The following is a 24,670-nucleotide window of genomic DNA, read 5'->3' as shown; positions in this document are numbered from 1 at the left end:
TCATTCCTCCTATCCTTCCCCCATCTCTCTTTCCTTCTATCCTTCCTCCATCTATCCTTCCTCCTTTCCTTCCTCCATCTATCCCTCCTCATTTCCTTCCTCCTCCTATCCTTCCCCCATCTCTCTTTCCTTCTATCCTTCCTCCATCTATCCTTCCTTCTGTCCTTCTTCCATCTATCCTTCCTTCTATCCTTCCATCTATCCTTCCTTCTGTCCTTCCTTCTGTCCTTCCTCCTATCCTTCCTCCTATTCTTCCTGCTTTCCTTCCTTGGTATTTGGATGACGTCTCTTCCTCCTCCTCTTCTTCAGCTCAACATCACACACATCACTATCGGGATGATGATACTTTGACCTGAGATTTTGTTCCTTTTTGATTTTTATTGCCACGTTTAATCAATCAAAGCCAGCCCTACTGGCGGTGTGTGTCCCTCACCTGGTTTCCGTAGTGTAGTGGTTATCACGTTCGCCTCACACGCGAAAGGTCCCCGGTTCGAAACCGGGCGGAAACACTTATTGGTTAAAAATATGATGGGCTGCGTCTTTTGCAACTTCTGACGACAAAATCTTCCAACGATACTTCAGTTACGGAACATCGTGCAGCAAACAATGTGTCAAAATGTGGTTTTCTTTCTTTTTTAAATATTGATTGATTTTTTTTCTGAATAAATGTAAACATTTAAAGCTGTTCATGTTCTGCTGAGAAGAGAGAATCATGTGTGATTCCAGGGCCTGATTCAGTCACAATAAATCCAACATTTCTCACTTTTTTTGCTCATTTTTTATTTTTCCCTCTTTTGATGGCTCATTCCAAACACAATAAGGCCCAAACAAGATGGGAGGGCAGCAACGGGCCGGGTCACTGGGGCTTATGGGTCTCTGGACTACATCATTTGTGTTATTGTGAAGTGTCTCATGCCACATCCTCATTTTAGTTCCATATTAATTTACTGAGTCACTGCTTCTGCTTTTGAGCTGATTGATCTTATTAACAGAAAGTCACTCTACAAAACTATCAAACAATCAAACAAATGAATGACCAGCAAATATTCCATGGAAACGGGAAGGTCAAAGGTTCACGTAGCTCCTTATTGATTCCTGACACCTTCAAGGAATATTTTCTGCTGAGTTTGAGTCTAAGTGAGACAAATCTACACTTGCAGGTGAATGTTTCAGCAACAGGAGACCCAGAGAAGACTGGAGGAAGTGACATGTAACCCTGTGGTTGGAGAACCTGAAACCATCCAATTACCTAGAACCTGGAACTGAAACGGAGCAGATAAACTCTCACCTCTCAGGTAACTGCTTTAACTGCGTTAAAGTGTCTGCTGCAGCGTTACAAATGGCTGCTCAACACGATAAAAGAAAGAAAATAAAAGCACTACAAAACCTAAACCTATACGACCTGAAACTGTGTGGAGGATGAAAGACACCATTTCTTTCTTTTTTATTTTTGTCCTTTATTATTATATATTATATTTTTATAACAGCATGAGGGGGAAACCCTACTGCCTCGCGCCTACTGCCCCACCTGGCGGTGACTGTCCCTCACCCGGTTTCCGTAGTGTAGTGGTTATCACGTTCGCCTAACACGCGAAAGGTCCCCGGTTCGAGACCGGGCGGAAACACTTATGGGTTAAAACTATGGCGGGCTGCGTCTTATGCAACTTCCGATTACGGAACATCGAAACAATGAAAATGGTCCAAAATCTTACTGAATCTCACATTATACCTGTTCATTACCGCCCCCTACTGATGTAGTTCACCCAGCAAAACATGTGCTTATTGTTTGTGTGTGCTCGTATGTGTGCCTGTTAGTGTATTTGATGATGTTTGGTTTGTTGTTGGAAGGACTGGATGGCTTCATTGTATGTGGGTGATAGGAAGTGCTTTAGCCCACCACTTTGGATAACTATGACCTGGGTGATTGAGAATTGACACAGACCAAAGATACCAGCATTTGATTTTTCTCCCCTTTATCACCAAAGACAAGGCAATGCTGACTTTTCCTTCGCCACCGTCAGACCGTCACCGTTTATTGGACCCTCACGTTTCCGTAGTGTAGTGGTTATCACGTTCGCCTCACACGCGAAAGGTCCCCGGTTCGAAACCGGGCGGAAACACTTTATTAATTTTAAACCACATTTCTCGCCTTTAAGGCCACGTGACTGGACACCCTGCTTGAGGGCCCAGGAGCTGCTCTGACTTTGGAAAACATTGTTTTGGATTGTTTGAAAGCAGACGTGTTAAAGTTGAGGTTCAGTCCGGATTGTGCGTCAATCTGGAGATTTGTGAGTCATTTTCCTGGTTGTTTATATTGTGTTTCCAGGTTAGGTTAGGATGACTCGACGACGCGCGGTGAAGGTTTTGCCGGTAGCCGGTGTCGGAGGGGGTGGGATTTTTAATTATGACGCGTTCCTCGTTAGTATAGTGGACAGTATCTCCGCCTGTCACGCGGAAGACCGGGGTTCGATTCCCCGACGGGGAGTTCCTTTTTTTACCTATGCCTATTTTCAGCAACGACACACTATAGAGTAACTTAATATCCCAAAAGTTCTTTTCATTTTTAACAATTGTGAGGTTCTTCCTTGATTCTTCTTCTACCTCCTCTCTTACACATGTGTTCTCCGTTAGTATAATGGACGGTATCTCGCTCGAGATAAACGGCCCTAAACCGTTTCCCATTCATTTATAATAGTAGTGCTAAACCACTACGGATGAAATATATTTCCGGCCGCTATCATCCTGTAGTGATTGAGACCGCAGTTTAATTTAAGGCGGGGAACACGTCGAAAGATTGAATCGCGCATATGATTGGCTGTCGAAAGATTGAATCGCGCATATGATTGGCTGTTGAAAGATTGAATCGCGCATATGATTGGCTGTTGAAAGATTGAATCGCGCATATGATTGGCTGTTGAAAGATTGAATGGCGCAGAAATTATTATGTATTTGTCATGCTACAATATACTCATATCTTGTCCAGCTAGTTTTTCCTATTGTATTACGGTCATAACTCGTCGCCAACTTTGTCAACATTTTATTCCATCTGTGGGAGGTGAAATAGGAGCTGGACTCAATGTCAAGCTGAGCTGGAGGAGATGCAAATATCTGAGAGCAAGAGACCACATCACACATGGAGGAGATCCAGCTTCAGGTGAGCTGAAAGAACTTTCCCTCTGTTTCCAATTAACCTGGCGTGGCCTGATTTCCTGTCATGTGACCAAATCCCTCTTCACTGCTGACCAGTAAAATGAGTAGATTTATAACCAATCCTTTTGTCTAAGTTTATAGAAATACCATGCCCCAAATATTTTGATGCTTATGATGATACTTTGACCTGAGCGATCATGGTTGACTTCAGTTCAAACTGAATATTTTAGTTCATTCAGATAACATGACAGGAAGGACTTCTATTTATTACAATGCTGCGTTAAAGTGTCTGCTGCAGCGTTACAAATGGCTGCTCAACACGATAAAAGAAAGAAAATAAAAGCACTACAAAACCTAAACTTATACGACCTGAAGCTGTGTGGAGGATGAAAGATACAATTTCTTTCTTTTTTATTTTTGTCCTTTATTATTATATATTATATTTTTATAACAGCATGAGGGGGAAACCCTACTGCCTCGCGCCTCCTGCCCCACCTGGCGGTGACTGTCCCTCACCCGGTTTCCGTAGTGTAGTGGTTATCACGTTCGCCTAACACGCGAAAGGTCCCCGGTTCGAGACCGGGCGGAAACACTTATTGGTTAAAACTATGGCGGGCTGCGTCTTTTGCAACTTCCGACGACAAAATCTTCCAACGATACTTCAGTTACGGAACATCGTGCAGCAAACGATGAAAATGGTCCAAAATCTTACTGAATCTCACATTATACCTGTTCATTAGCGCCCCCTACTGATGTAGTTCACCCTGCAAAACATGTGCTTATTGTTTGTGTGTGCCTGTTAGTGCATTTGATGGGGACGGGAGGGGGGCTTTTTCCTTTTTCTTTTAACTGCTTGGAATCTAAGTTTGTAATTAAACGTTACGTGTCTCAGAGAGAACGACCCACCTCAGTGTGATATGATCTTATCTCATACTCTTTTACTCATTGTTTTCCTTTGAGTCGTTGCCCCAGCACTTCCTCATGGACCAGGTGGGATGTTCTCCTGGGCAGCACTTCCTGTGGTGATGGGCTGGGACATCCCTGGTGTTGGTTGTTTTCCCTAAATCATGTGGTATCACCCCCTCGATTCTCTGAAAGAATTTACTATCCCACTATGGAGCCGAGATTTGTTCATTCTTTCATGTTTGCTTTCATTTTTTGTTTGTTTCTCTTTTTGCTTCTCCCACTATGAACTGAATGTATGTCTTGGATAAAGTTTCAGGAAGAAGGAAGGAAGGAAGGAAGGAAGGAAGGAAGGAGGAAGGACTTTATTGCTAAGTTAATTTTTTCACATAAGAGAAATTTGACATGGTGTTTGTAACAATAATACAGCAAGATAAGGATAAAGATAAGAAATATCAAAAATAGACATAATAAATTAACTTGAAAGGAAAATCTAGAGTTTGTTCCCGTGCTGACGGTCTCTAAATTCCTAAACAGAGAGGCTGGTCCTCTCAGAAGCAGACTTAAGCTACAGTCAAGCTCTCATTTCACTCAATCACATGTTGAAATCAGGCATTGTTTATTTACGCATTCATTTAAAACTTAAAGGTAGGACACCCCCGACACCCCCCCCCCCCCCCCGTTCCTGGGTCCAACAGGTGAATAAGAGGTGAATTTAGCTCAAAATGCAATTCCAGGATTGAAGAGTGTGTTTATTAGAAGTACGTATCAATTCTGAGCCGCCTACAGCTCACGTGGCTTCCATCACAGCACTGGCTCATCTGGCTCAATGGCCATCTTAAATGTCTTTGAAGTCTGAACAAAGACAAAAGACGAAACATGAAAGACTCATTTGTCTTGGATCCTGAATGATCCTGGCGGTGCTTCGGATTTAGCTGATCGAGGCGACAGAGACCGTGACACAAGTGACGATGCTAGAACAGGGAGACATCGAGCTGCTGACAGCAGCCAAGAGCGGGAACCAACTGAGCTCCACCGAGGCTCAACTGGACGACTCCACCCGAAAATGTGCTGCTGTGGAGGAGCAGCTCCAAGAGCTGCAGGAGTCTCACCGGAGGGAGGTGATGCAGATGACGGAGCACTTTAAAAAGCACATCTCTGAGCACGAGCAGAGATGTTTGCAGGAGATTTCAAGAGCTGAAGAAAGCTCCAGGAATCAGCTGTTGGAGCAACACAAACGGTTCAAGGAAGAGCTGAGCAAGAAAGATGAGCAGATCAAGCTGCAGCTCTCACGAAATGAAGACTTCTTTAGAGAGAAGCTGTCTGATGAGGCGACTGACTTCAACCAGAAGCCCTCCCACCACGAGCAGGCCGTGATGAAGCAGCTCTCAGGCATACAGGGGACCCTGAAGACCATGATGGCTGAGCTCTGTCACCAGTGGGAGGTCCGAGCGCAGCAGTGGAGCCAGCACCAACAGCAGCTGGAGCAGATGTGGCGAGAGGAGAAGGCCAGACGGCAACTGGACGAGACCACCAAGCTGCAGATCCAGGACGTGCAAGAAGAGGTGCTTCAGCTGAAGGTTAGTAGATGTTGTTAACGGACATGTTCAGGAGAATAATCCAAAACACACTTTCTCTTTTGCAGGAGCTGATGGACAAGAAAAGCAATAAGAACAGTTTCTGGAGAAAACTGAGCTCCATATTTAGGGGAAAGAAGGGAAGCAACTAAACAACCTTCAGCCTCTTGTTTCACCCGAATGTGAATAAACCTAAACACAAAACTCAGATTCTTTGCTGTGTCTCTGTGAATCACCAGGAGCCTCATGCTGTGATCTGAGTGGGTCACTGGCAGAGTTCTCTCCAAACCCACCTTCATTCACCCCAAGAGGGGATTGTTAAATCTGGTTCTCCAGCTCCCAGTGATGGAAGCTTAAAGTGAAACCAAAAGAGCATGCTAATGATCTGGTTGGTCACCTGAGAGTCGTTAGTAGGGTCGTTCACCTTGTTTCAGTTGAGCTGTCTCCCCTTTGTCTGCTGGCTCACGTGGTGATGAGTTTCCAGGTCTCCTGGAACGGTGGGAATGTTTGGTTTGTTGTTGGAAGGACTGGATGGCTTCATTGTATGTGGGTGATAGGAAGTGCTTTAGCCCACCACTTTGGATAACTATGACCTGGGTGATTGAGAATTGACACAGACCAAAGATACCAGCATTTGATTTTTCTCCCCTTTATCACCAAAGACAAGGCAATGCTGACTTTTCCTTCGCCACCGTCAGACCGTCACCGTTTATGGGACCCTCACGTTTCCGTAGTGTAGTGGTTATCACGTTCGCCTCACACGCGAAAGGTCCCCGGTTCGAAACCGGGCGGAAACACTTTATTAATTTTAAACCACATTTCTCGCCTTTAAGGCCACGTGACTGGACACCCTGCTTGAGGGCCCAGGAGCTGCTCTGACTTTGGAAAACATTGTTTTGGATTGTTTGAAAGCAGACGTGTTAAAGTTGAGGTTCAGTCAGGATTGTGCGTCAATCTGGAGATTTGTGAGTCATTTTCCTGGTTGTTTATATTGTGTTTCCAGGTTAGGTTAGGATGACTCGACGACGCGCGGTGAAGGTTTTGCCGGTAGCCGGTGTCGGTGGAGGAGGGGGGGATTTTTAACCGTGACGCGTTCCTCGTTAGTATAGTGGACAGTATCTCCGCCTGTCACGCGGAAGACCGGGGTTCGATTCCCCGACGGGGAGTTCCTTTTTTTACCTTTGCCTATTTTCAGCAACGACACACTATAGAGTAACTTAATATCCCAAAAGTTCTTTTCATTTTTAACAATTGTGAGGTTCTTCCTTGATTCTTCTTCTACCTCCTCTCTTACACATGTGTTCTCCGTTAGTATAATGGACGGTATCTCGCTCGAGATAAACGGCCCTAAACCGTTTCCCGTTCATTTATAATAGTAGTGCTAAACCACGACGGACGCAATATATTTCCGGCCGCTATCATCCTGTAGTGATTGAGACCGCAGTTTAATTTAAGGCGGGGAACACGTCGAAAGATTGAATCGCGCATATGATTGGCTGTTGAAAGATTGAATCGCGCGGATGATTGGCTGTTGAAAGATTGAAACGCGCATGTGATTGGCTGTTGAAAGATTGAAACGCGCGGATGATTGGCTGTTGAAAGATTGAAACGCGCATATGATTGGCTGTCGAAAGATTGAAACGCGCGGATGATTGGCTGTTGAAAGATTGAATCGCGCATATGATTGGCTGTTGAAAGATTGAAACGCGCATATGATTGGCTGTTGAAAGATTGAATCGCGCATATGATTGGCTGTTGAAAGATTGAAACGCGCATATTATTGGCTGTTGAAAGATTGAATCGCGCAGAAATTATTATGTATTTGTCATGCTACAATATACTCATATCTTGTCCAGCTAGTTTTTCATATTGTATTACGGTCATAACTCGTCGCTAACTTTGTCAACATTTTATTCCATCTGTGGGAGGTGAAATAGGAGCTGGACTCAATGTCAAGCTGAGCTGGAGGAGATGTAAATATCTGAGAGCAAGAGACCACATCACACATGGAGGAGATCCAGCTTCAGGTGAGCTGAAAGAACTTTCCCTCTGTTTCCAATTAACCTGGCGTGGCCTGATTTCCTGTCATGTGACCAAATCCCTCTTCACTGCTGACCAGTAAAATGAGTAGATTTATAACCAATCCTTTTGTCTAAGTTTATAGAAATACCATGCCCCAAATATTTTGATGCTTATGATGATACTTTGACCTGAGCGATCATGGTTGACTTCAGTTCAAACTGAATATTTTAGTTCATTCACGTTTCCGTAGTGTAGTGGTTGTCACGTTCGCGAAAGGTCACCGGTTCGAAACCGGGCGGAAACACTTTATTAATTTTAAACCACATTTCTCGCCTTTAAGGCCACGTGACTGGACACCCTGCTTGAGGGCCCAGGAGCTGCTCTGACCTTTATCACTTTGGAAAACATTGTTTTGGATTGTTTGAAAGCAGACGTGTTAACGTTGAGGTTTAGTCCGGATTGTGCGTTTTGCCGGTAGCCGGTGTCGGTGGAGGAGGGGGTGGGGATTTTTAACCATGACGCGTTCCTCGTTAGTATAGTGGACAGTATCTCCGCCTGTCACGCGGAAGACCGGGGTTCGATTCCCCGACGGGGAGTTTCTTTTTTACCTTTGCCTATTTTCAGCAACTACACGCTATAGAGTAACTTAATATCCCAAAAGTTCTTTTCATTTTTAACAATTGTGAGGTTCTTCCTTGATTCGTCTTCTACCTCCTCTCTTCCACATGTGTTCTCCGTTAGTATAATGGACGGTATCTCGCTCGAGAGTTTTTTTTTTTTTTTCTCGATAAACGGCCCTAAACCGTTTCCCGTTCATTTATAATAGTAGTGCTAAACCACTACGGATGCAATATATTTCCGGCCGCTATCATCCTGTGGCGCTGTTATGCCATTTCTTTAAAGAGCGGCTCCTCTCCGGAAAGTTCCTTCTTTGATCAACTTCGCTGAAGGTAAGTTTGGGCTTGATTTCCTACTTAATTAATGAGGAAACTTTTCGTAATTGTGCATAGGCTGTGGTCAATTTTGTCCTAAATGTTATAATTGGCCCTAAATTATAATGTAGTTGTCATGCTACAATATACTCATATCTTGTCCAGCTAGTTTTTCCTATTGTATTACGGTCATAACTCGTCGCCAACGTTGTCAACATTTTATTCCACCCTCGGTGACTGCTAAAGACAAATTACAGTGAAATATGAACGTGCAGAACAAACTATGTATCGGGAGATCGCTCCAATGAAACGCCAAGGTTGCGTTGAGATTCTAATGAAATTGTTCATATTTTATATTCAAGTAACCGATTTACTTGTCGTGGCACTGAATTCTCAGTAGTTTGGTTGTAAAAGATGTGCTTCAGCACCCTAAGTAAAGAATTGTTATAAAGTCTTGAATTATAAACGAATATTGTCATTCTATACATCAGAATTTAAACTTATTGGTCTGTCAATCTCTGTGGGTTTGTGTGTGGTGGTGTATTATTATTATTATTATTATTATTATTATTATTATTATTATTATTATTGTTATTATTATCAATTTATTATTGTTGTTGTTGTTAATGTTATTATTATTTAGTAGTAATATTTAACTCCTGTACATAGTTTGAGATTTAGTGTTTTATGAGTGTGTTTGTGTTTAAATAAAATTGAATTCCCCACTTTGGTCCACACTGTTGTCAACATTTCTGTCTTTGCAAAAGCCAACTCAAGGCGGCAGAGTCCTGAATTGAAAACAATATCTAAAGAACTCAAGTATCATACTAACAACGTTACAAATGGCTGCTTAACACGATAAAAAAAAGAAAATAAAAGCACTACAAAACCTAAACTTATACGACCTGAAGCTCTGTGGAGGATGAAAGATACAATTTCTTTCTTTTTTCTTTTTGTCCTTTATTATTGTATATTATATTTTTATAACAGCATGAGGGGAAAACCCTACTGCCTCGCGCCTACTGCCCCACCTGGTATTTCTGTGACGAAACGTCCGGAAATTGTCCTCACCCGGTTTCCGTAGTGTAGTGGTTATCACGTTCGCCTCACACGCGAAAGGTCCCCGGTTCGAAACCGGGCGGAAACACTTATTGGTTAAAAACCTCACGGGCTGCATCTTTTGCAAATTCTGACGACAAAATCTTCCAACAAATACTTCAGGTACTCCAGGCTGCTGTACCAGAGCCAACACAGGTGTTCAGACTAGGTCTTCGTTGTGTTACTATCCAAAGGAAGCCCCCAGCTGGAGGTCCATCTAGACAAATGCACCGTAGTGTTGAGTTGCAATTTGTCATGTGTGGACACCAGGTGACCTCCCACACTCCCACAGTGTTGCTGAAATCAACAGAAAGGTGAACACTCCTTCTGGATCCCTGGGCTCCTCACCACCTGGTCCAGTGGCTCCACGAAGGGTCGGGTGGCCTTCCTCAGCTCAGGCTCGGCTCTTTCACCACAACAGACCAAATGTGCCTGCGCTTATGCTGCAATCCACCTTTTCCGGCGGTGGAAAATTGTTTTAGATTGAGGGGTGCTGATCTTCATCCCAGCCACTTCACGCTCAGCTGTCGACTGTCCCATCAAGAGCTGAAGGTCAGGAATCGTTGTGGCCAAGAGGACCACATCATCAGCAATAAGAAGACACAAAATTGTAACAGTAAAAGTAGAAGGCACACATAAATGAGTAGATTTATAACCAATCCTGTTGTCTAAGTTTATAGAAATACCATGCCCCAAATATTTTGATGCTTATGATGGTACTTTGACCTGAGATTTTGTTCCTTTGATTTAACCACGTTTAATCAATCAAAGCCAGCCCTACTGGTGGTGAATGTCCCCCACCCGGTTTCCGTAGTGTAGTGGTTATCACGTTCGCCTAACACGCGAAAGGTCCCCGGTTCGAGACCGGGCGGAAACACTTATTGGTTAAAAATATGACGGGCTCCGTCTTTTGCAACTTCCGACGACAAAATCTTCCAACGATACTTCAGATACGGAACATCGCGCAGCAAACAATGAAAATGGTCCAAAATCTTACCCAATGTTGAGCTTATGCAACGACCGTGATTACATTGTATATGTTCTGAACCACAGAGCAAGTCCTCGTTAGTATAGTGGACAGTATCTCCGCCTGTCACGCGGAAGACCGGGGTTCGATTCCCCGACGGGGAGTTCCTTTTTACCTTTTACCTAAGGTAATTATAATGGCAGAAACATAAATGCTGTTTCTTTTAGGAAGTGTGTCTGGAATGGCTCTACACCGCAAAACGCTTTAACTGAAAAAAACAAAATCTGCTTTAATTGCAAACTTTTGCCTTTAATTTGACAGTACAGCAAAATCAGTTGAATGGTGTCAGAATTACAAAAGTTTATATTTGTGCCTCCCACTTTTTAAGAATCTAAAAATAAAGGGACAAACAAAAGAATCAGTAATCAAACTTTCACTTCATAATACTTGGTTGTCAATCATTTGCAGTCCATTACCACAGTCTGGAACACATAGACATCAGCAGGTGTTTGGTTTCAGGCCTGGTGATGCTCTTCAAGGCCTCTATTGCAACTGTCTTCAGGTCTTGTCCTTAGGGCATTATCCCATTATCTACAAGTGACGTACATTAATCGGATTTAGGTCATATATTAAATAATTATAGAAATAAGGAAAAAGGTCCTCCAGAATTTGTGTCCTGGATGCACCAAGAGATCCTGTTGCACGACCATCTCATTAGATATCTGAAGGATCGATGTGATAAAGGTGTTTTTTCTTGGTTTTACCGACCTTGTCATTAACACCCCGGCCCGGTAGGTGGCGGTGTGGCGCCGTTATGTTGCTACCAGCCGCCAGTTGAATCTAACGAAGAGAGAACGAGAGCGAGCGTGAGTGCACGTGCATGATGTTGTGTTGTTAAAGCCTTTATTCTTCGCTTTTTGTGTGAGTTTTTTCTTTTGTCATTCCTTGCGTCATGATCACATTTCAGAGCGGATGTGGTAGATTATGTGTGTCTTTCTGCCTGAGTGTTTTTAAGCTAAAGCGCCTTTAGCGGCTGGAAATGTATATAGTTACAGTATTGATCTGTCCTTCAGACCTGTGAAAGAGTCCTCTATGTGGACTTTTGTAGGTGCAGAACCAGAATCGAGACTTTCTCCTGAGGTAAAATGCGGAACCTGAAGCTCCTGAAGAGCCTGCGGAGCTCAGAGCTGCAGGGTCCAGGCTCCCCTCAGTGTTTGGCCCTGCGGGCAGAAACTGGCTCCATGCTGGTCGCTTCTCAACACTGCATCATTGATTATGACCCCAGAACTGGGCAGGTGAGCTGCTGGTGACCTTCACCACTTGTTATCTTACTGCTGCAAAGTTGGTTTTACATATACAAACCACGGTGGGTCGCTTCTTTTAGCTAACTTGATACAGTGAGGAGGGAAAACTGTTTGATTACAGATGAAATCCTTCCTGTAATCCTCGTTTCCGTTGTGCAGGTGGTCAGCGAGGCCTCGCTGACATCGCAGGGTTTCCTCCCGGAGGACGGCAGCGGTCTGGTGGTGGGACTGAAGGAGCTGGCTGAACTGGAGTCGGCCTGTCTGGCCACCGCTGCGGGCGATGTTGTCCTGTTCAACCTGAACACGTGCCAGGTAAGGTTTCCACGCAGCTCGGTCACGTTTGGGTGCCTCCTATGTAGCGAGTGCTGACCCAGAATGTGGCCGTGCTTCCCAGGTGGAGTGTGTGGGGAGTGTGGACAGTGGGTTGACCTCGATGAGTTGGAGTCCAGACGAAGAGCTTGTTGTTCTCACCACAGGTGAGTCCTTTATTCTTGGGCATGTGCGGAATTCTTCCTGAAAACGTCACTCGGAGCTTTGAGCAGCAGAAGAGGATTTTGTCATCGTGACATGAAGCCACAAAAGCAGTCGTGTCAACATAGATGTTGAACTTTATTTTAATGCCTGCAGTTATTTTTACAGTTTTATTATTAGATGAAAGGATTTCTTTATGCTCTCAGGGCAGGAAACCATCATTATGATGACCAAAGACTTTGAGCCCATCACTGAGGTCGGAATCCATCAGGATGACTTTGGTGAAGGTAAACCGTCTTCAAAATGTTACATCTAAAAAGATTTGTTGGAGAGTTCATTATCAGCCACCAACTGTTTTAATGCGTTTGCAGGAAAGTTCATCACGGTGGGTTGGGGAAAAAAGGAGACTCAGTTCCACGGCTCAGAGGGGAAACGAGCAGCCCAGAGGAAGATCCAGGTTGAATCAACATTCTTCCTCGGACCACGCGAGTCAATAATGGCTGAAAAATGATTGACACGCTTGAATTCTGCATCCTCAGGAGGTGCAGCCAGCTGCAGCCTGGGATGACGGGAGGCCTCTGTGCGATCGTCCACACGGTTGGCGAATCGATATTTACCTGAGGTCAAACCTGATTATTCACCGTACAGGGTTGAGGGGACTGGATAGATGAGGATTGGTTTGAAACTCTTACCTGATTGACTTGAACCGTTGTGGTGTTTCAGACCTTCAGGCAGTCTGATAGCGAGCACGCGGCGCCATCCCAACAAACACAGCGTGGTTTTCATGGAGAAGAACGGCCTCCTCCACGGAGACTTCACCCTCCCCTACGACAGAGACCGGGCCAGGGTAAAGACTCGCCAGTGTTGTGGGGATGTGCAACGTGACCACATCGACTTGGATCACGTAGAGGATGTGTCCGTGCGTGCGTGTTTCAGGTGAAGGATCTGCTGTGGAACAGCGACTCCTCGGTTTTAGCCGTCTGGTTGGAAGACCTGGCTGCTGAAGACAAACCCGTCAACACTTGGCGTGAGGAAAAAGCTCCCAAAACACATTTCACCTCATTTATGGAATAACCCTCCTCTAACTTCTTGGTTCCATTTGCAGTCCAGCTGTGGATCGTGAGTAACTACCACTGGTATCTGAAGCAGAGCCTGGACTTTGGCAGGGACCCTCAGAAGGCTCCCATCTGTGTCTGCTGGGACCCTGAGCACCCGTTAAGGCTCCACGTGGTGACCCGGGGCTGGACCAGCCTCACCTATGACTGGTGCTGGACAACTGAACGGAGCCCTGGGCTGGATGCAGCCGACAGAGCCGGCGTGGCTGTGATTGATGGAGGTGAAGCCCTGTGAGGGTTCCAGGGAGATGAGTTCCAAACATCATGTGACTGTTTCACATCCCTCAGATAAAGTCCTGGTGACGACCTTCAGGCACTCTGTGGTCCCGCCTCCCATGTGCTCCTTTGAACTGCAGCTGGCTTCACCCGCCAATCAAGTGAGCTTTCTCAGCAAACCTCTGCGGACCAATCAGCTCGCGGTGTTGACGTGTGACGGGCAGATCTCAGTCTACACCGAAGGTGGGTCTTAAGCTGATGTCCCTCAGAAGTTTTTGGCTGATCTCTGATTACACAGAACCAGGAAAATGACGGTAGGTCCAGACAGGAAAAGTGGAATCGATAAAAAGCCTCACGGACGTGTGTCTGGCTTCATTTGTAGATTCTACGGAACAGCGAGACGGAGCCACCGGTGGGTTCAGGAGGGGGTCCCGACCGTTGATCCTCCAGAAAACCTTCAGGTAAATTTCTGGTTTGAGGTTCACAACCTCAAACTTTTTCATATCTGCCAAAGACGTAAAGAAAGCAGAAACTAGGGGATGGAAATGTCGGCGTTTACCTGTTTACTTTTCCTGTTCCTCAACTGGTGACTGATGGGATACGATCCTAATTTGGAAGTGATGGTTGACGCGAGAACGAGCCGACTTTGAGGAGCCGGTGCTGTAGCTGTGGTTCTATAGTAGTTGGTGTTTCCCCCGTTAGCTGCAGGCCGCCGTCCCTCCCCGACCAGCCTCTGGCCCTGCGCCAGCTGTTGTGGTTGGACGATGATCTGTTCCTGGGTGTGATCTCCGGGCTGCTGCCGACCTGCTCCACCCTGTTGATGCTCCGCCCTGATGGAGGCGCAGGTGACGCTCTCACTGCCAGGTGAGCGGAGCCAAACTGGGGGACTGGCTGGTTTTTGAAGTCAGGAACTGGAGTGGTGTCTTTATGTTTCAGGTGTGAGGTCGAGGTGGACGGTGTGGTAGTCAGCATGGTCCACTGCCTGCAGACCGGTACCGTGGCCCTTCAGCTAGAGGATGGCCAGATCCGGAGGCTCCTCTGGGGTCCGTGTTTCCTTCATTTGACTTTTGTTTGCTTTCCTTATCTGATCACATCTTTTGGGCGGTAGCGATGCTAATGTGCTAGCTTAAACAAACCTATGTCATTGTGGACTGTTCACTAGAGGTTGACTGACCTTTGTTCTAACGGCTTCATAATTACTGACGTTGCTGGTGTCCTGTGTAGACCGCCCGGATCCATCCGTGGAGGGTTGGTGTGACCCCAGCGGGTGTAGCATCAGCCTCCCAGCTCCCTGTACTCAGACGGCCCTCTGCAGCATCGGCGGCCAGGTAAAGGCACGCCACACCTCTGGGGACCTCTGTAGAGGAACTGTCAGATATGTCAGGTCATGAGCCTGGCCTGAAATAGATGCTGCTTGTGTTTGTCCAAGTTCAGTACACACAGGTGGATTCACGACAAGTTATGTCTGTCAACGCGTCCTGAAAGGAATAAAAGGTGCTTTCAACTGTTGCATTAATCACCTTTGGTCTCCAAACCTTCAGGAACATCTGCTGGGCCTGACGGACAGATCCCACCTCTACGCTGGAGACACACAGGTGATTCCTGGTGCTTCACCTCTCTCTGATGCTCATCGTCTGGTTTAATGGTGCACGTGGTAACACGAGCGCCCTCACCTCTGCCTCCTCCTCAGCTGGCCTCCAATATTTCCTCCTTTGCCATTTGCAACAACTTTCTGCTCGTCACTACTCACGCGCACAGCTGCCGCTGCCTCCAGCTCCACGGGCTCAGTGTCAAAGGTGCAGAACCTCCCAGATATGATAAGAAGGATGATAAAGAATAAGAACAGATGTTGCTCTGATGAGTGATACCTTTTATTTAAAAACCTTCCAGGACTCTCAAGGCTGCTGTACAATAATGTGGCTTCTTCTTGTTGTTTGGGATGTGAATGTGTTGCTTTTGCTGTGCACGGATGTTGCGGTTCATGTGACCTTTAACCCCCACAGAGCTGCAGGCTGCTCTGGCGTCAGGCGACGGTCAGAACGACGAGACGCTCCGGCGGGTGGAGAGAGGATCTAGAATCGTCACTGTTGTCCCACAGGACACCAGAGTGATTCTGCAGGTCAGTTTGTCCCTCAGCAGCTCAGCACGTTGGTGTGGATGCAGCTTCAATGGAACTAAAACCTTGGTGTGTGTGTGTGTGTGTGTGTGTGTGTGTGTGTGGTGTGGTGTGTGTGTGTGTGTGTGTGTGTGTGGTGTGTGTGTGTGTGTGTGTGGTGTGTGTGTGTGTGTGTGTGTGTGTGTGTGTGATCAGATGCCTCGTGGGAACCTGGAGACGGTTCACCATCGATCTCTGGTGTTGGCTCAGCTCAGGAGCTGGTTGGATGAGTGAGTGTGGTGTTCTTCAACAACACGTGCAGATCTTCATCCTTCTGTTGACGACTCCAAACAGGACGTTCGAACTTCGACTGAATTTGTCTCCTTTGGATTCTTGTTGTCAGTTTGAGGTTCAGAGATGCGTTTGAGTGTATGAGGAAGCTGAGGATCAACCTGAACTTCATTTATGACCACAACCCAAAGGTGTGTAGAGGTTGTGTTACCTCTCATTATAGAATGTTAATGCACGTGTGTGAGTAGCGGCTTGGTCGTGTTCTGCTCGGCTGCAGGTCTTCCTGGAGAACATCCAGACCTTCATTTCAGAGCTCAACTCCACAAACCACATCAACCTTTTCCTCACAGAGCTCAAGTAAGATTTCCACGTTTGCTGCTGACACCGTTAGGAAGGTTTAACAGACATTTTAGTAGCACGAGTGTTTGTTGACACGCAGAGAGGAGGACACCACGAGCAGCATGTACCCGCGTCCTGATGGCAGCACCCTTCTCCCCCAAACTGGTGGGCCCAAGAAGGTGGATGTAGTCTGTGATGCTTTGAGGAGAACCATGGAAACACTGGACCAAAACAAGTCCGTAGTCCACGGTTCAATACAGAGAGTCTCTGTTAGCGTCTGATATATCTGATTAATTATGCTCCTAATGAAGTGAAATATGTTTGTGCTGCTTTAATGTGAGGATGTTCTTCAAAAAAATCAACCTCTTGTTGAGGAGCAGGAAAGAGATGTGAGATAAAAGGAGATCTTTACATTTCTCCAGGTATTTTCTGTCCATACTGACGTCTCACGTGAAGAAGACGGTTCCCGAGTTGGAGATCGCTCTGCAGAAAGTCCACGAACTGCGAGGTGAAGACGCCCGCTCGTCTGTGTTGAACACTCAGGAGATGATGGGTTTGATTGTTCCTCACTGTTTTCAATGTCCAGTGAAGCCTCCAGAAAGTCCTGGTTCTGTGAGTGCTGAAGAAGCTCTGAAGTACCTTCTGTTCCTCGTTGACGTCAATGACCTCTACGACCACTCTCTGGGAACATACGACTTCGATCTGGTGCTGATGGTGGCAGAGAAGTCCCAGAAGGTGTGTTTGAGTCCCAATCTGGGCTCAATCAGTTCACTTAGTTAAAACCAGATGAGGTTTTGGAGAATCCTCAAGATAAAGTTGTCCAATCCTGCAGGACCCCAAAGAGTACCTTCCCTTCTTAAACATGCTGAAGAGCCTGGAGCAGAACTACCAGCGCTACACCATCGACAAGCACCTGAAGCGCTACAGGAAAGCCCTGCAGCACCTCAGCAAGTGTGGTGAGTGGACACGGGTCCCACCCGCCTGTCCTGAGGACCAACACGTCCAGTCTCATTCAAAGTGTGGCTGTCAACAGGGGACGGCTGTTTTCCTGAAGCCTTGCAGCTCGTTAAGGAGCAGAAGCTCTTCGCTGAGGCCCTGCGCTTGTACCCGGCCGACAGTCCGCACTACAGGGTAACTTGGTAGCACAGCTGAATCCAACCTTTCCAACCCTGTTTTGACCATCACAACCACACCTCCAGGCTCTCAGTTGTGCGTATGCTGAGCACCTGGTGGAGGGACGTCAAGCGGAGCAGGCGGGGCTGTTGCTATGGCGATGTGGGGAGTTGACCAGCGCCCTGCAGGCATTTGTTAGCTGCTCCAGTTGGAGGAACGCCATATGTGTGGCCCAGCAAATCCCGCTTCCACCAGAACATTTAGCTCTGCTGGCCAGAGATCTTGCAGGTATCCATGGAAACGGCTGCCTGACAGGTGAGATGGGAACCTGCCCATAAAACCTTTGTCTAATTATTTGTCCCTCAGTGAAGCTGTCGGAGCAGCGGCGACACGCAGAAGCTGCTGTGTTGTTGGACCAATATGCCAAAGTAAGGTTGTGTCTCCAGAGCAACATCCCAGAATAGTTTCTTATTTAACTGAAATGTGTCTCACCCACAGGACTGTGAGGAGGCCATCTTGGCCCTCATCACTGGTGCATGCTGGGAGGAGGCGCTACGATTGGTCAGAACAGCTCGCTGGTTTACGATCGTTTGTCCCTGATGGTTAAATGACTTTATGGTTAAAGTTGGGTGGTTTTGTTGTGTCTCTCAGATTTACACTCACAACAGACAAGACATCACTGAAACCAACCTGAAACCTGCTCTGCTGGACGGTGAGGACGGTCCTGACCAGGTCCTCCAACTGTCTGAAGGGAGGATTTTCACCTGGTAACCATGTCGTCTTCCTTTTGTCTAAGCCGTCGGCGCCCAGAACGCCTTCCTGGATGCTCAGGTGGCCACGTTCACGCGACACCGGAGTCGCTTGGCCGCGGTCCGAGAGCACAAAGCAAAGGCCCGACTGGACATGCTGGGTGAGCAGATAGAGTCCCGCCGCTAACAAACGATGCTATCTCAGGCTCTGATACATCTGAACCTTCCCCACGTTCCTTCTGGTCATTGCTGGAATGAGGCCTGTTACTTTGGTCGTCTGCAATTCAGAAACGGACCAAACTATCTAAAGATCTGACACATAGACAAAGAACTGTTTCCCCCCAGATGAAGAGGGCCTGGACTGTCCCGACGCCGAACTTTATTCTGAAGCCAGCAGCGTGATGACGACCTCCAAATACTCCCACAGCAACTCCCGCATCTCATCGTAAGACGGAGACCTGCGTCTGAGTTCCGAAGCATCGGGGGGACGCTCGCACGGGGACTGACTTCCTCTCTCGTCCTGCAGGAGATCATCAAAGAACCGTCGCAAAGCCGAGCGGAAGAAGCTGAGTCTGAAGGAAGGGAGCCCGATGGAGGACAGAGCGCTGATGTACGCTCTGAGTGAGCTCGTCACCACGGTGGACAAGATGAGAGGTACAGTCTGTCCTGCTCCTCCTCGTGCACAGAAATATTCACGACTGACGCTCACCGTCCTGCAGAGGAGGTGAGCGACCTGCTGAGGGCGCTGGTGCTCTTCCAGTACCACAGGCAGGCAGAGGCGCTGCAGCTGGCCTTCCAGGAGGCCCTGCAGATGATGGAGGCCGCGGTCCCTGAGGTGTGGCCCGAAGGTCCGCAGAGTGGACAAACGCCGGTAAACGTGCACACGCTGCTCTTCACACAGCCGTTGGGCGATGACGCCGTGCACCAGCATAGATTTGACTCTGACCTAATGGCGGTTTTTCAGCTCACTGGGCCGAACTCCACTGCTAACAGCATCATGGCCTCCTTCCAGCAGCAGCAGCAGCAGCAGCAGCAGCAGCCTCCAGCGTCACAGCAAGGTGAGCACAACCGGTTTACTGCTCCTCTGCTGTGGCCAGTGGCGCTGATGGGTCCGGTATTGGTTCTTTTGTCACAGATGCAGACTTCCTGGTACCGCCAAAGATGAGAAACTGCATCAAGTGGAAGCTCAGTATTCTGACATGAATATATTTACATTTTTATGTTTCATTCAGTTTAAATGTGTTTATAGCGAATAAAGATCAACTTATGAATCAATGTGCCGCTGTTATAATAATTGTCATTATTGAGAGGACCCTTGCAAACGCGTCCTCACAGAGGAAGACAGAGTGAGACGCTCGAGGGGAGCGTCCAGTCCTGTTGAACAGGGTCTCAAATGTCGACCATCGCTCACTTTTATACATGGAACGTAGCTACAAACGTACATTTCTCTGGAAATGTACGTTTGTAGCTACGTTCCATGTATGTACGTTTGTAGCTCTCAGAGAACAGAATTATCTTTAGCCTCCTCGAGGCGTATTTAATTAATTAGAAAAGGGAGAATATGAAACAGGTACATAGGTAGTGTAGGTGACGTCACGTCCATGAGGCACCGGGAACAACATTAAGACGCGCATAAAGTTATACAATAAATAAGTGGGCGGCCTTGTAAAAAGGAACTCCCCGTCGGGGAATCGAACCCCGGTCTTCCGCGTGACAGGCGGAGATACTGTCCACTATACTAACGAGGAAGTGTTGAGTGTCGTTGCGTACCAAAAAATAAAAGACGCAGTCCCTCATATAGGAAAAACTAGCTTGACAAGATATGAGTATTTTGTAGCATGACAAATACATAATTATTTCTGCGCCATTCAATCTTTCAACAGCCAATCATATGCGCGATTCAATCTTTCAACAGCCAATCATATGCGCGATTCAATCTTTCAACAGCCAATCATCCGCGTGATTCAATCTTTCAACAGCCAATCATATGCGCGATCCAATCTTTCGACGTGTTCCCCGCCTTAAATTAAACTGCGGTCTCAATCACTACAGGATGATAGCGGCCGGAAATATATTGCGTCCGTAGTGGTTTAGCACTACTATTATAAATGAACGGGAAACGGTTTAGGGCCGTTTGTCTCGAGCGAGATACCGTCCATTATACTAACGGAGAACACATGTGTAAGAGAGGAGGTAGAAGAAGAATCAAGGAAGAACCTCACAATTGTTAAAAATGAAAAGAACTTTTGGGATATTAAGTTACTCTATAGTGTGTCGTTGCTGAAAATAGGCCTAGGTTTTTTAATTAAATAGTGTTTCCGCCGCGGCAATAAAGATCAAAAAGAACAACATCGTTTCGCCAGGAATCGAATCGGAGATTTTGGCCTATGCTGACGGATTTGACTCATGCTGTTATAAAATAATTTCCAACATGAAAAGGACAAAGAAAAGAAAGAAATTGCGTCTTATATCCTCCACACAGCTTCAGGTCTATTAAGTTTGGGTTTGTAGTAATATAAGAGTAGAATATAAGTAATACAAGAACCTCACAATGGTTCAAAATGAAAAGAACTTTTGGGATATTGAGTTACTCTAAAGTGTGTAGTTGCTGAAAACTGGCATAGGTAAAAAGGAACTCCCCGTCGGGGAATCGAACCCCGGTCTTCCGCGTGACAGGCGGAGATACTGTCCACTATACTAACGAGGATTCGCATGCTAAAGATCAAGATTTACTAAGATTTTTTACTATTTACATTGTTTGTTCGGTAACTGAAGTACCGTTGGACGTATTTGTCGTCAGAAGTTGCAAAAGACGCAGCCCGTCATATTTTCAACCAATAAGTGTTTCCGCCCGGTCTCGAACCGGGGACCTTTCGCGTGTTAGGCGAACGTGATAACCACTACACTACGGAAACCGGGTGAGAAACAATCACCGCCAGTAGGGCTGGCGTTGATTGATTAAACGTGGCAATAAAAATCAAAAAGGAACAAAATCTCAGGTCAAAGTATCATCATAAGCATCAAAATATTTGGGGCATGGTATTTCTATAAACTTAGACAACAGGATTGGTTATAAATCTACTCATTTATGTGTGCCTTCTACTTTTAGGGATCCAGAAGGAGCTCCACGTAGATCCGCCACTCCTCTGTGTTCACCTTTCTGTTGATTTCAGCAACACTGTGGGAGTGAGGGAGGTCACCTGGTGTCCACACATGACAAATTGCAACTCAACACTACGGTGCATTTGTCTAGATGGACCTCCAACAGGGGGCTTCCTTTGGATAGTAACACAACGAAGACCTAGTCTGAACACCTGTGTTGGCTCTGGTACAGGTCAGAATTTGCAAAAGACGCAGCCCGTGAGGTTTTTAACCAATAAGTGTTTCCGCCCGGTTTCGAACCGGGGACCTTTCGCGTGTGAGGCGAACGTGATAACCACTACACTACGGAAACTAGGTGAGGGCAGTTTCCGGAAGTTTCGTCACAGAAATAGCAGGTGGGGCAGGAGGCGCGAGGCAGTAGGGTTTTCCCCTCATGCTGTTATAAAAATATAATATAAATAATAAAGGACAAAAATAAAAAAGAAAGAAATTGTATCTTTCATCCTCCACACAGCTTCAGGTCGTATAAGTTTAGGTTTTGTAGTGCTTTTATTTTCTTTCTTTTATCGTGTTAAGCCCATTTGTAACGCTGCAGCAGACACTTTAACGCAGCATTGTAATAAATAGAAGTCCTTCCTGTCATGTTATCTGAATGAACTAAAATATTCAGTTTGAACTGAAGTCAACAATATGAAAAACTAGCTTGACAAGATATGAGTATATTGTAGCATGACAAATACATAATAATTTCTGCGCCATTCAATCTTTCAACAGCCAATCATATGCGCGATTCAATCTTTCAACAGCCAATCATATGCGCGATTCAATCTTTCGACGTGTTCCCCGCCTTAAATTAAACTGCGGTCTCAATCACTACAGGATGATAGCGGCCGGAAATATATTGCATCCGTAGTGGTTTAGCACTACTATTATAAAGGAATGGGAAACGGTTTAGGGCCGTTTATCTCGAGCGAGATACCGTCCATTATACTAACGGAGAACACATGTGTAAGAGAGGAGGTAGAAGAAGAATCAAGGAAGAACCTCACAATTGTTAAAAATGAAAAGAACTTTTGGGATATTAAGTTACTCTATAGTGTGTCGTTGCTGAATAGGCATAGGTAAAAAAGTAACTCCCCGTCGGGGAATCGAACCCCGGTCTTCCGCGTGACAGGCGGAGATACTGTCCACTATACTAACGAGGAACGCGTCATGTTCAAAAATCCCCACCCCCTCCTCCACCGACACCGGCTACCGGCAAAACCTTCACCGCGCGTCGTCGAGTCATCCTAACCTAACCTGGAAACACAATATAAACAACCAGGAAAATGACTCACAAATCTCCAGATTGACGCACAATCCAGACTGAACCTCAACTTTAACACGTCTGCTTTCAAACAATCTTTTCCAAAGTGATAAAGGTCAGAGCAGCTCCTGGGGCCTCAAGCAGGGTGTCCAGTCACGTGGCCTTAAAGGCGAGAAATGTGGTTTAAAATTAATAAAGTGTTTCCGCCCGGTTTCGAACCGGGGACCTTTCGCGTGTGAGGCGAACGTGATAACCACTACACTACGGAAACGTGAGGGACCCATAAACGGTGACGGTCTGACGCTGGCGAAGGTAAAGTCAGCATTGCCTTGTCTTTGGTGATAAAGGGGAGAAAAATCAAATGCTGGTATCTTTGGTCTGTGTCAATTCTCAATCACCCAGGTCATAGTTATCCAAAGTGGTGGGCTAAAACACTTCCTATCACCCACATACAATGAAGCCATCCAGTCCTTCCAACAACAAACCAAACATTCCCACCGTTCCAGGAGACCTGGAAACTCATCACCACGTGAGCCAGCAGACAAAGGGGAGACACCTCAACTGAAACAAGGTGAACGACCCTACTAACGACTCTCAGGTGACCAACCAGATCATTAGCATGCTCTTTTGGTTTCACTTTAAGCTTCCATCACTGGGAGCTGGAGAACCAGATTTAACAATCCCCTCTTGGGGTGAATGAAGGTCGGTTTGGAGAGAACTCTGCCAGTGACCCACTCAGATCACAGCATGAGGCTCCTGGTGATTCACAGAGACACAGCAAAGAATCTGAGTTTTGTGTTTAGGTTTATTCACATTCGGGTGAAACAAGAGGCTGAAGGTGGTTTAGTTGCTTCCCTTTTTCCCCTAAATATGGAGCTCAGTTTTCTCCAGAAACTGTTCTTATTGCTTTTCTTGTCCATCAGCTCCTGCAAAAGAGAAAGTGTGTTTTGGATTATTCTCCTGAACATGTCCGTTAACAACATCTACTAACCTTCAGCTGAAGCACCTCTTCTTGCACGTCCTGGATCTGCAGCTTGGTGGTCTCGTCCAGTTGCCGTCTGGCCTTCTCCTCTCGCCACATCTGCTCCAGCTGCTGTTGGTGCTGGCTCCACTGCTGCGCTCGGACCTCCCACTGGTGACAGAGCTCAGCCATCATGGTCTTCAGGGTCCCCTGTATGCCTGAGAGCTGCTTCATCACGGCCTGCTCGTGGTGGGAGGGCTTCTGGTTGAAGTCAGTCGCCTCATCAGACAGCTTCTCTCTAAAGAAGTCTTCATTTCGTGAGAGCTGCAGCTTGATCTGCTCATCTTTCTTGCTCAGCTCTTCCTTGAACCGTTTGTGTTGCTCCAACAGCTGATTCCTGGAGCTTTCTTCAGCTCTTGAAATCTCCTGCAAACATCTCTGCTCGTGCTCAGAGATGTGCTTTTTAAAGTGCTCCGTCATCTGCATCACCTCCCTCCGGTGAGACTCCTGCAGCTCTTGGAGCTGCTCCTCCACAGCAGCACATTTTCGGGTGGAGTCGTCCAGTTGAGCCTCGGTGGAGCTCAGTTGGTTCCCGCTCTTGGCTGCTGTCAGCAGCTCGATGTCTCCCTGTTCTAGCATCGTCACTTGTGTCACGGTCTCTGTCGCCTCGATCAGCTAAATCCGAAGCACCGCCAGGATCATTCAGGATCCAAGACAAATGAGTCTTTCATGTTTCGCCTTTTGTCTTTGTTCAGACTTCAAAGACATTTAAGATGGCCATTGAGCCAGATGAGCCAGTGCTGTGATGGAAGCCACGTGAGCTGTAGGCGGCTCAGAATTGATACGTACTTCTAATAAACACACTCTTCAATCCTGGAATTGCATTTTGAGCTAAACTCACCTCTTATTCACCTCTTGGACCCAGGAACGGGGGGGGGGGGGGGGGGGGGGGGGGGGGT

General features: G+C 46.5%; 3 protein-coding genes and 17 non-coding genes across 20 annotated transcripts; 13 read left to right on the top strand and 7 right to left on the bottom strand.

The window, feature by feature from the left end:
• Window positions 1-436: 436 nt before the first annotated feature.
• trnav-cac (transfer RNA valine (anticodon CAC)) lies at window positions 437-509 on the top strand. Its single transcript has one exon. It is a non-coding gene; the product is annotated as a tRNA-Val (tRNA).
• A 1,043-nt stretch (window positions 510-1,552) lies between these two features.
• On the top strand, window positions 1,553-1,625 carry trnav-aac (transfer RNA valine (anticodon AAC)). Its single transcript has one exon. It is a non-coding gene; the product is annotated as a tRNA-Val (tRNA).
• Window positions 1,626-2,047: 422 nt separating this feature from the next.
• trnav-cac (transfer RNA valine (anticodon CAC)) lies at window positions 2,048-2,120 on the top strand. Its single transcript has one exon. It is a non-coding gene; the product is annotated as a tRNA-Val (tRNA).
• A 293-nt stretch (window positions 2,121-2,413) lies between these two features.
• On the top strand, window positions 2,414-2,485 carry trnad-guc (transfer RNA aspartic acid (anticodon GUC)). Its single transcript has one exon. It is a non-coding gene; the product is annotated as a tRNA-Asp (tRNA).
• A 1,184-nt stretch (window positions 2,486-3,669) lies between these two features.
• Window positions 3,670-3,742, top strand: trnav-aac (transfer RNA valine (anticodon AAC)). The gene has a single exon. It is a non-coding gene; the product is annotated as a tRNA-Val (tRNA).
• A 766-nt stretch (window positions 3,743-4,508) lies between these two features.
• On the top strand, window positions 4,509-5,807 carry LOC130531490 (uncharacterized). The gene is made up of 2 exons (XM_057043543.1): window positions 4,509-5,633; window positions 5,699-5,807. The coding sequence occupies exons 1-2, from the start codon at window positions 5,025-5,027 to the stop codon at window positions 5,780-5,782; spliced, it is 693 nt and encodes a 230-aa protein (XP_056899523.1). The 5' UTR covers window positions 4,509-5,024; the 3' UTR covers window positions 5,783-5,807.
• Window positions 5,808-6,354: 547 nt separating this feature from the next.
• Window positions 6,355-6,427, top strand: trnav-cac (transfer RNA valine (anticodon CAC)). Its single transcript has one exon. It is a non-coding gene; the product is annotated as a tRNA-Val (tRNA).
• A 297-nt stretch (window positions 6,428-6,724) lies between these two features.
• Window positions 6,725-6,796, top strand: trnad-guc (transfer RNA aspartic acid (anticodon GUC)). The gene has a single exon. It is a non-coding gene; the product is annotated as a tRNA-Asp (tRNA).
• Window positions 6,797-8,176: 1,380 nt separating this feature from the next.
• Window positions 8,177-8,248, top strand: trnad-guc (transfer RNA aspartic acid (anticodon GUC)). The gene has a single exon. It is a non-coding gene; the product is annotated as a tRNA-Asp (tRNA).
• Window positions 8,249-9,658: 1,410 nt separating this feature from the next.
• Window positions 9,659-9,731, top strand: trnav-cac (transfer RNA valine (anticodon CAC)). The gene has a single exon. It is a non-coding gene; the product is annotated as a tRNA-Val (tRNA).
• A 755-nt stretch (window positions 9,732-10,486) lies between these two features.
• trnav-aac (transfer RNA valine (anticodon AAC)) lies at window positions 10,487-10,559 on the top strand. Its single transcript has one exon. It is a non-coding gene; the product is annotated as a tRNA-Val (tRNA).
• A 182-nt stretch (window positions 10,560-10,741) lies between these two features.
• Window positions 10,742-10,813, top strand: trnad-guc (transfer RNA aspartic acid (anticodon GUC)). The gene has a single exon. It is a non-coding gene; the product is annotated as a tRNA-Asp (tRNA).
• A 624-nt stretch (window positions 10,814-11,437) lies between these two features.
• Window positions 11,438-19,617, top strand: elp1 (elongator acetyltransferase complex subunit 1). Its single transcript, XM_057043452.1, is given in 36 exon segments — window positions 11,438-11,515; window positions 11,758-11,944; window positions 12,113-12,265; window positions 12,348-12,429; window positions 12,631-12,711; window positions 12,796-12,881; window positions 12,964-13,114; window positions 13,117-13,271; window positions 13,361-13,451; window positions 13,530-13,760; window positions 13,828-13,998; window positions 14,138-14,216; window positions 14,458-14,619; window positions 14,692-14,798; window positions 14,980-15,083; window positions 15,297-15,350; window positions 15,446-15,551; window positions 15,759-15,874; window positions 16,067-16,140; window positions 16,254-16,332; window positions 16,419-16,498; window positions 16,581-16,715; window positions 16,903-16,988; window positions 17,067-17,215; window positions 17,313-17,436; window positions 17,514-17,611; window positions 17,680-17,881; window positions 17,960-18,021; window positions 18,092-18,154; window positions 18,245-18,305; window positions 18,390-18,503; window positions 18,688-18,787; window positions 18,869-18,996; window positions 19,062-19,213; window positions 19,307-19,400; window positions 19,478-19,617. Coding segments are annotated over 35 exon segments (3,948 nt in total). The 5' UTR covers window positions 11,438-11,515; window positions 11,758-11,794; the 3' UTR covers window positions 19,546-19,617.
• A 401-nt stretch (window positions 19,618-20,018) lies between these two features.
• Window positions 20,019-20,090, bottom strand: trnad-guc (transfer RNA aspartic acid (anticodon GUC)). The gene has a single exon. It is a non-coding gene; the product is annotated as a tRNA-Asp (tRNA).
• An 887-nt stretch (window positions 20,091-20,977) lies between these two features.
• On the bottom strand, window positions 20,978-21,049 carry trnad-guc (transfer RNA aspartic acid (anticodon GUC)). The gene has a single exon. It is a non-coding gene; the product is annotated as a tRNA-Asp (tRNA).
• Window positions 21,050-21,184: 135 nt separating this feature from the next.
• trnav-aac (transfer RNA valine (anticodon AAC)) lies at window positions 21,185-21,257 on the bottom strand. The gene has a single exon. It is a non-coding gene; the product is annotated as a tRNA-Val (tRNA).
• A 466-nt stretch (window positions 21,258-21,723) lies between these two features.
• On the bottom strand, window positions 21,724-21,796 carry trnav-cac (transfer RNA valine (anticodon CAC)). The gene has a single exon. It is a non-coding gene; the product is annotated as a tRNA-Val (tRNA).
• A 781-nt stretch (window positions 21,797-22,577) lies between these two features.
• Window positions 22,578-22,649, bottom strand: trnad-guc (transfer RNA aspartic acid (anticodon GUC)). The gene has a single exon. It is a non-coding gene; the product is annotated as a tRNA-Asp (tRNA).
• Window positions 22,650-22,948: 299 nt separating this feature from the next.
• Window positions 22,949-23,021, bottom strand: trnav-cac (transfer RNA valine (anticodon CAC)). The gene has a single exon. It is a non-coding gene; the product is annotated as a tRNA-Val (tRNA).
• A 469-nt stretch (window positions 23,022-23,490) lies between these two features.
• Window positions 23,491-24,434, bottom strand: LOC130531888 (uncharacterized). The gene is made up of 3 exons (XM_057044066.1): window positions 23,742-24,434; window positions 23,564-23,676; window positions 23,491-23,506 (listed from the first exon to the last, which is right to left on the bottom strand). The coding sequence occupies exons 1-3, from the start codon at window positions 24,348-24,350 to the stop codon at window positions 23,491-23,493; spliced, it is 738 nt and encodes a 245-aa protein (XP_056900046.1). The 5' UTR covers window positions 24,351-24,434.
• Window positions 24,435-24,670: the final 236 nt, after the last annotated feature.

This window comes from Takifugu flavidus, chromosome 9 (genome assembly GCF_003711565.1).
Source record: "Takifugu flavidus isolate HTHZ2018 chromosome 9, ASM371156v2, whole genome shotgun sequence".
In the NCBI taxonomy this organism is placed as follows: domain Eukaryota; kingdom Metazoa; phylum Chordata; class Actinopteri; order Tetraodontiformes; family Tetraodontidae; genus Takifugu; species Takifugu flavidus.
Note: the sequence above shows the minus strand (reverse complement) of the source record. Positions and strands in the feature narration are given on the sequence as shown.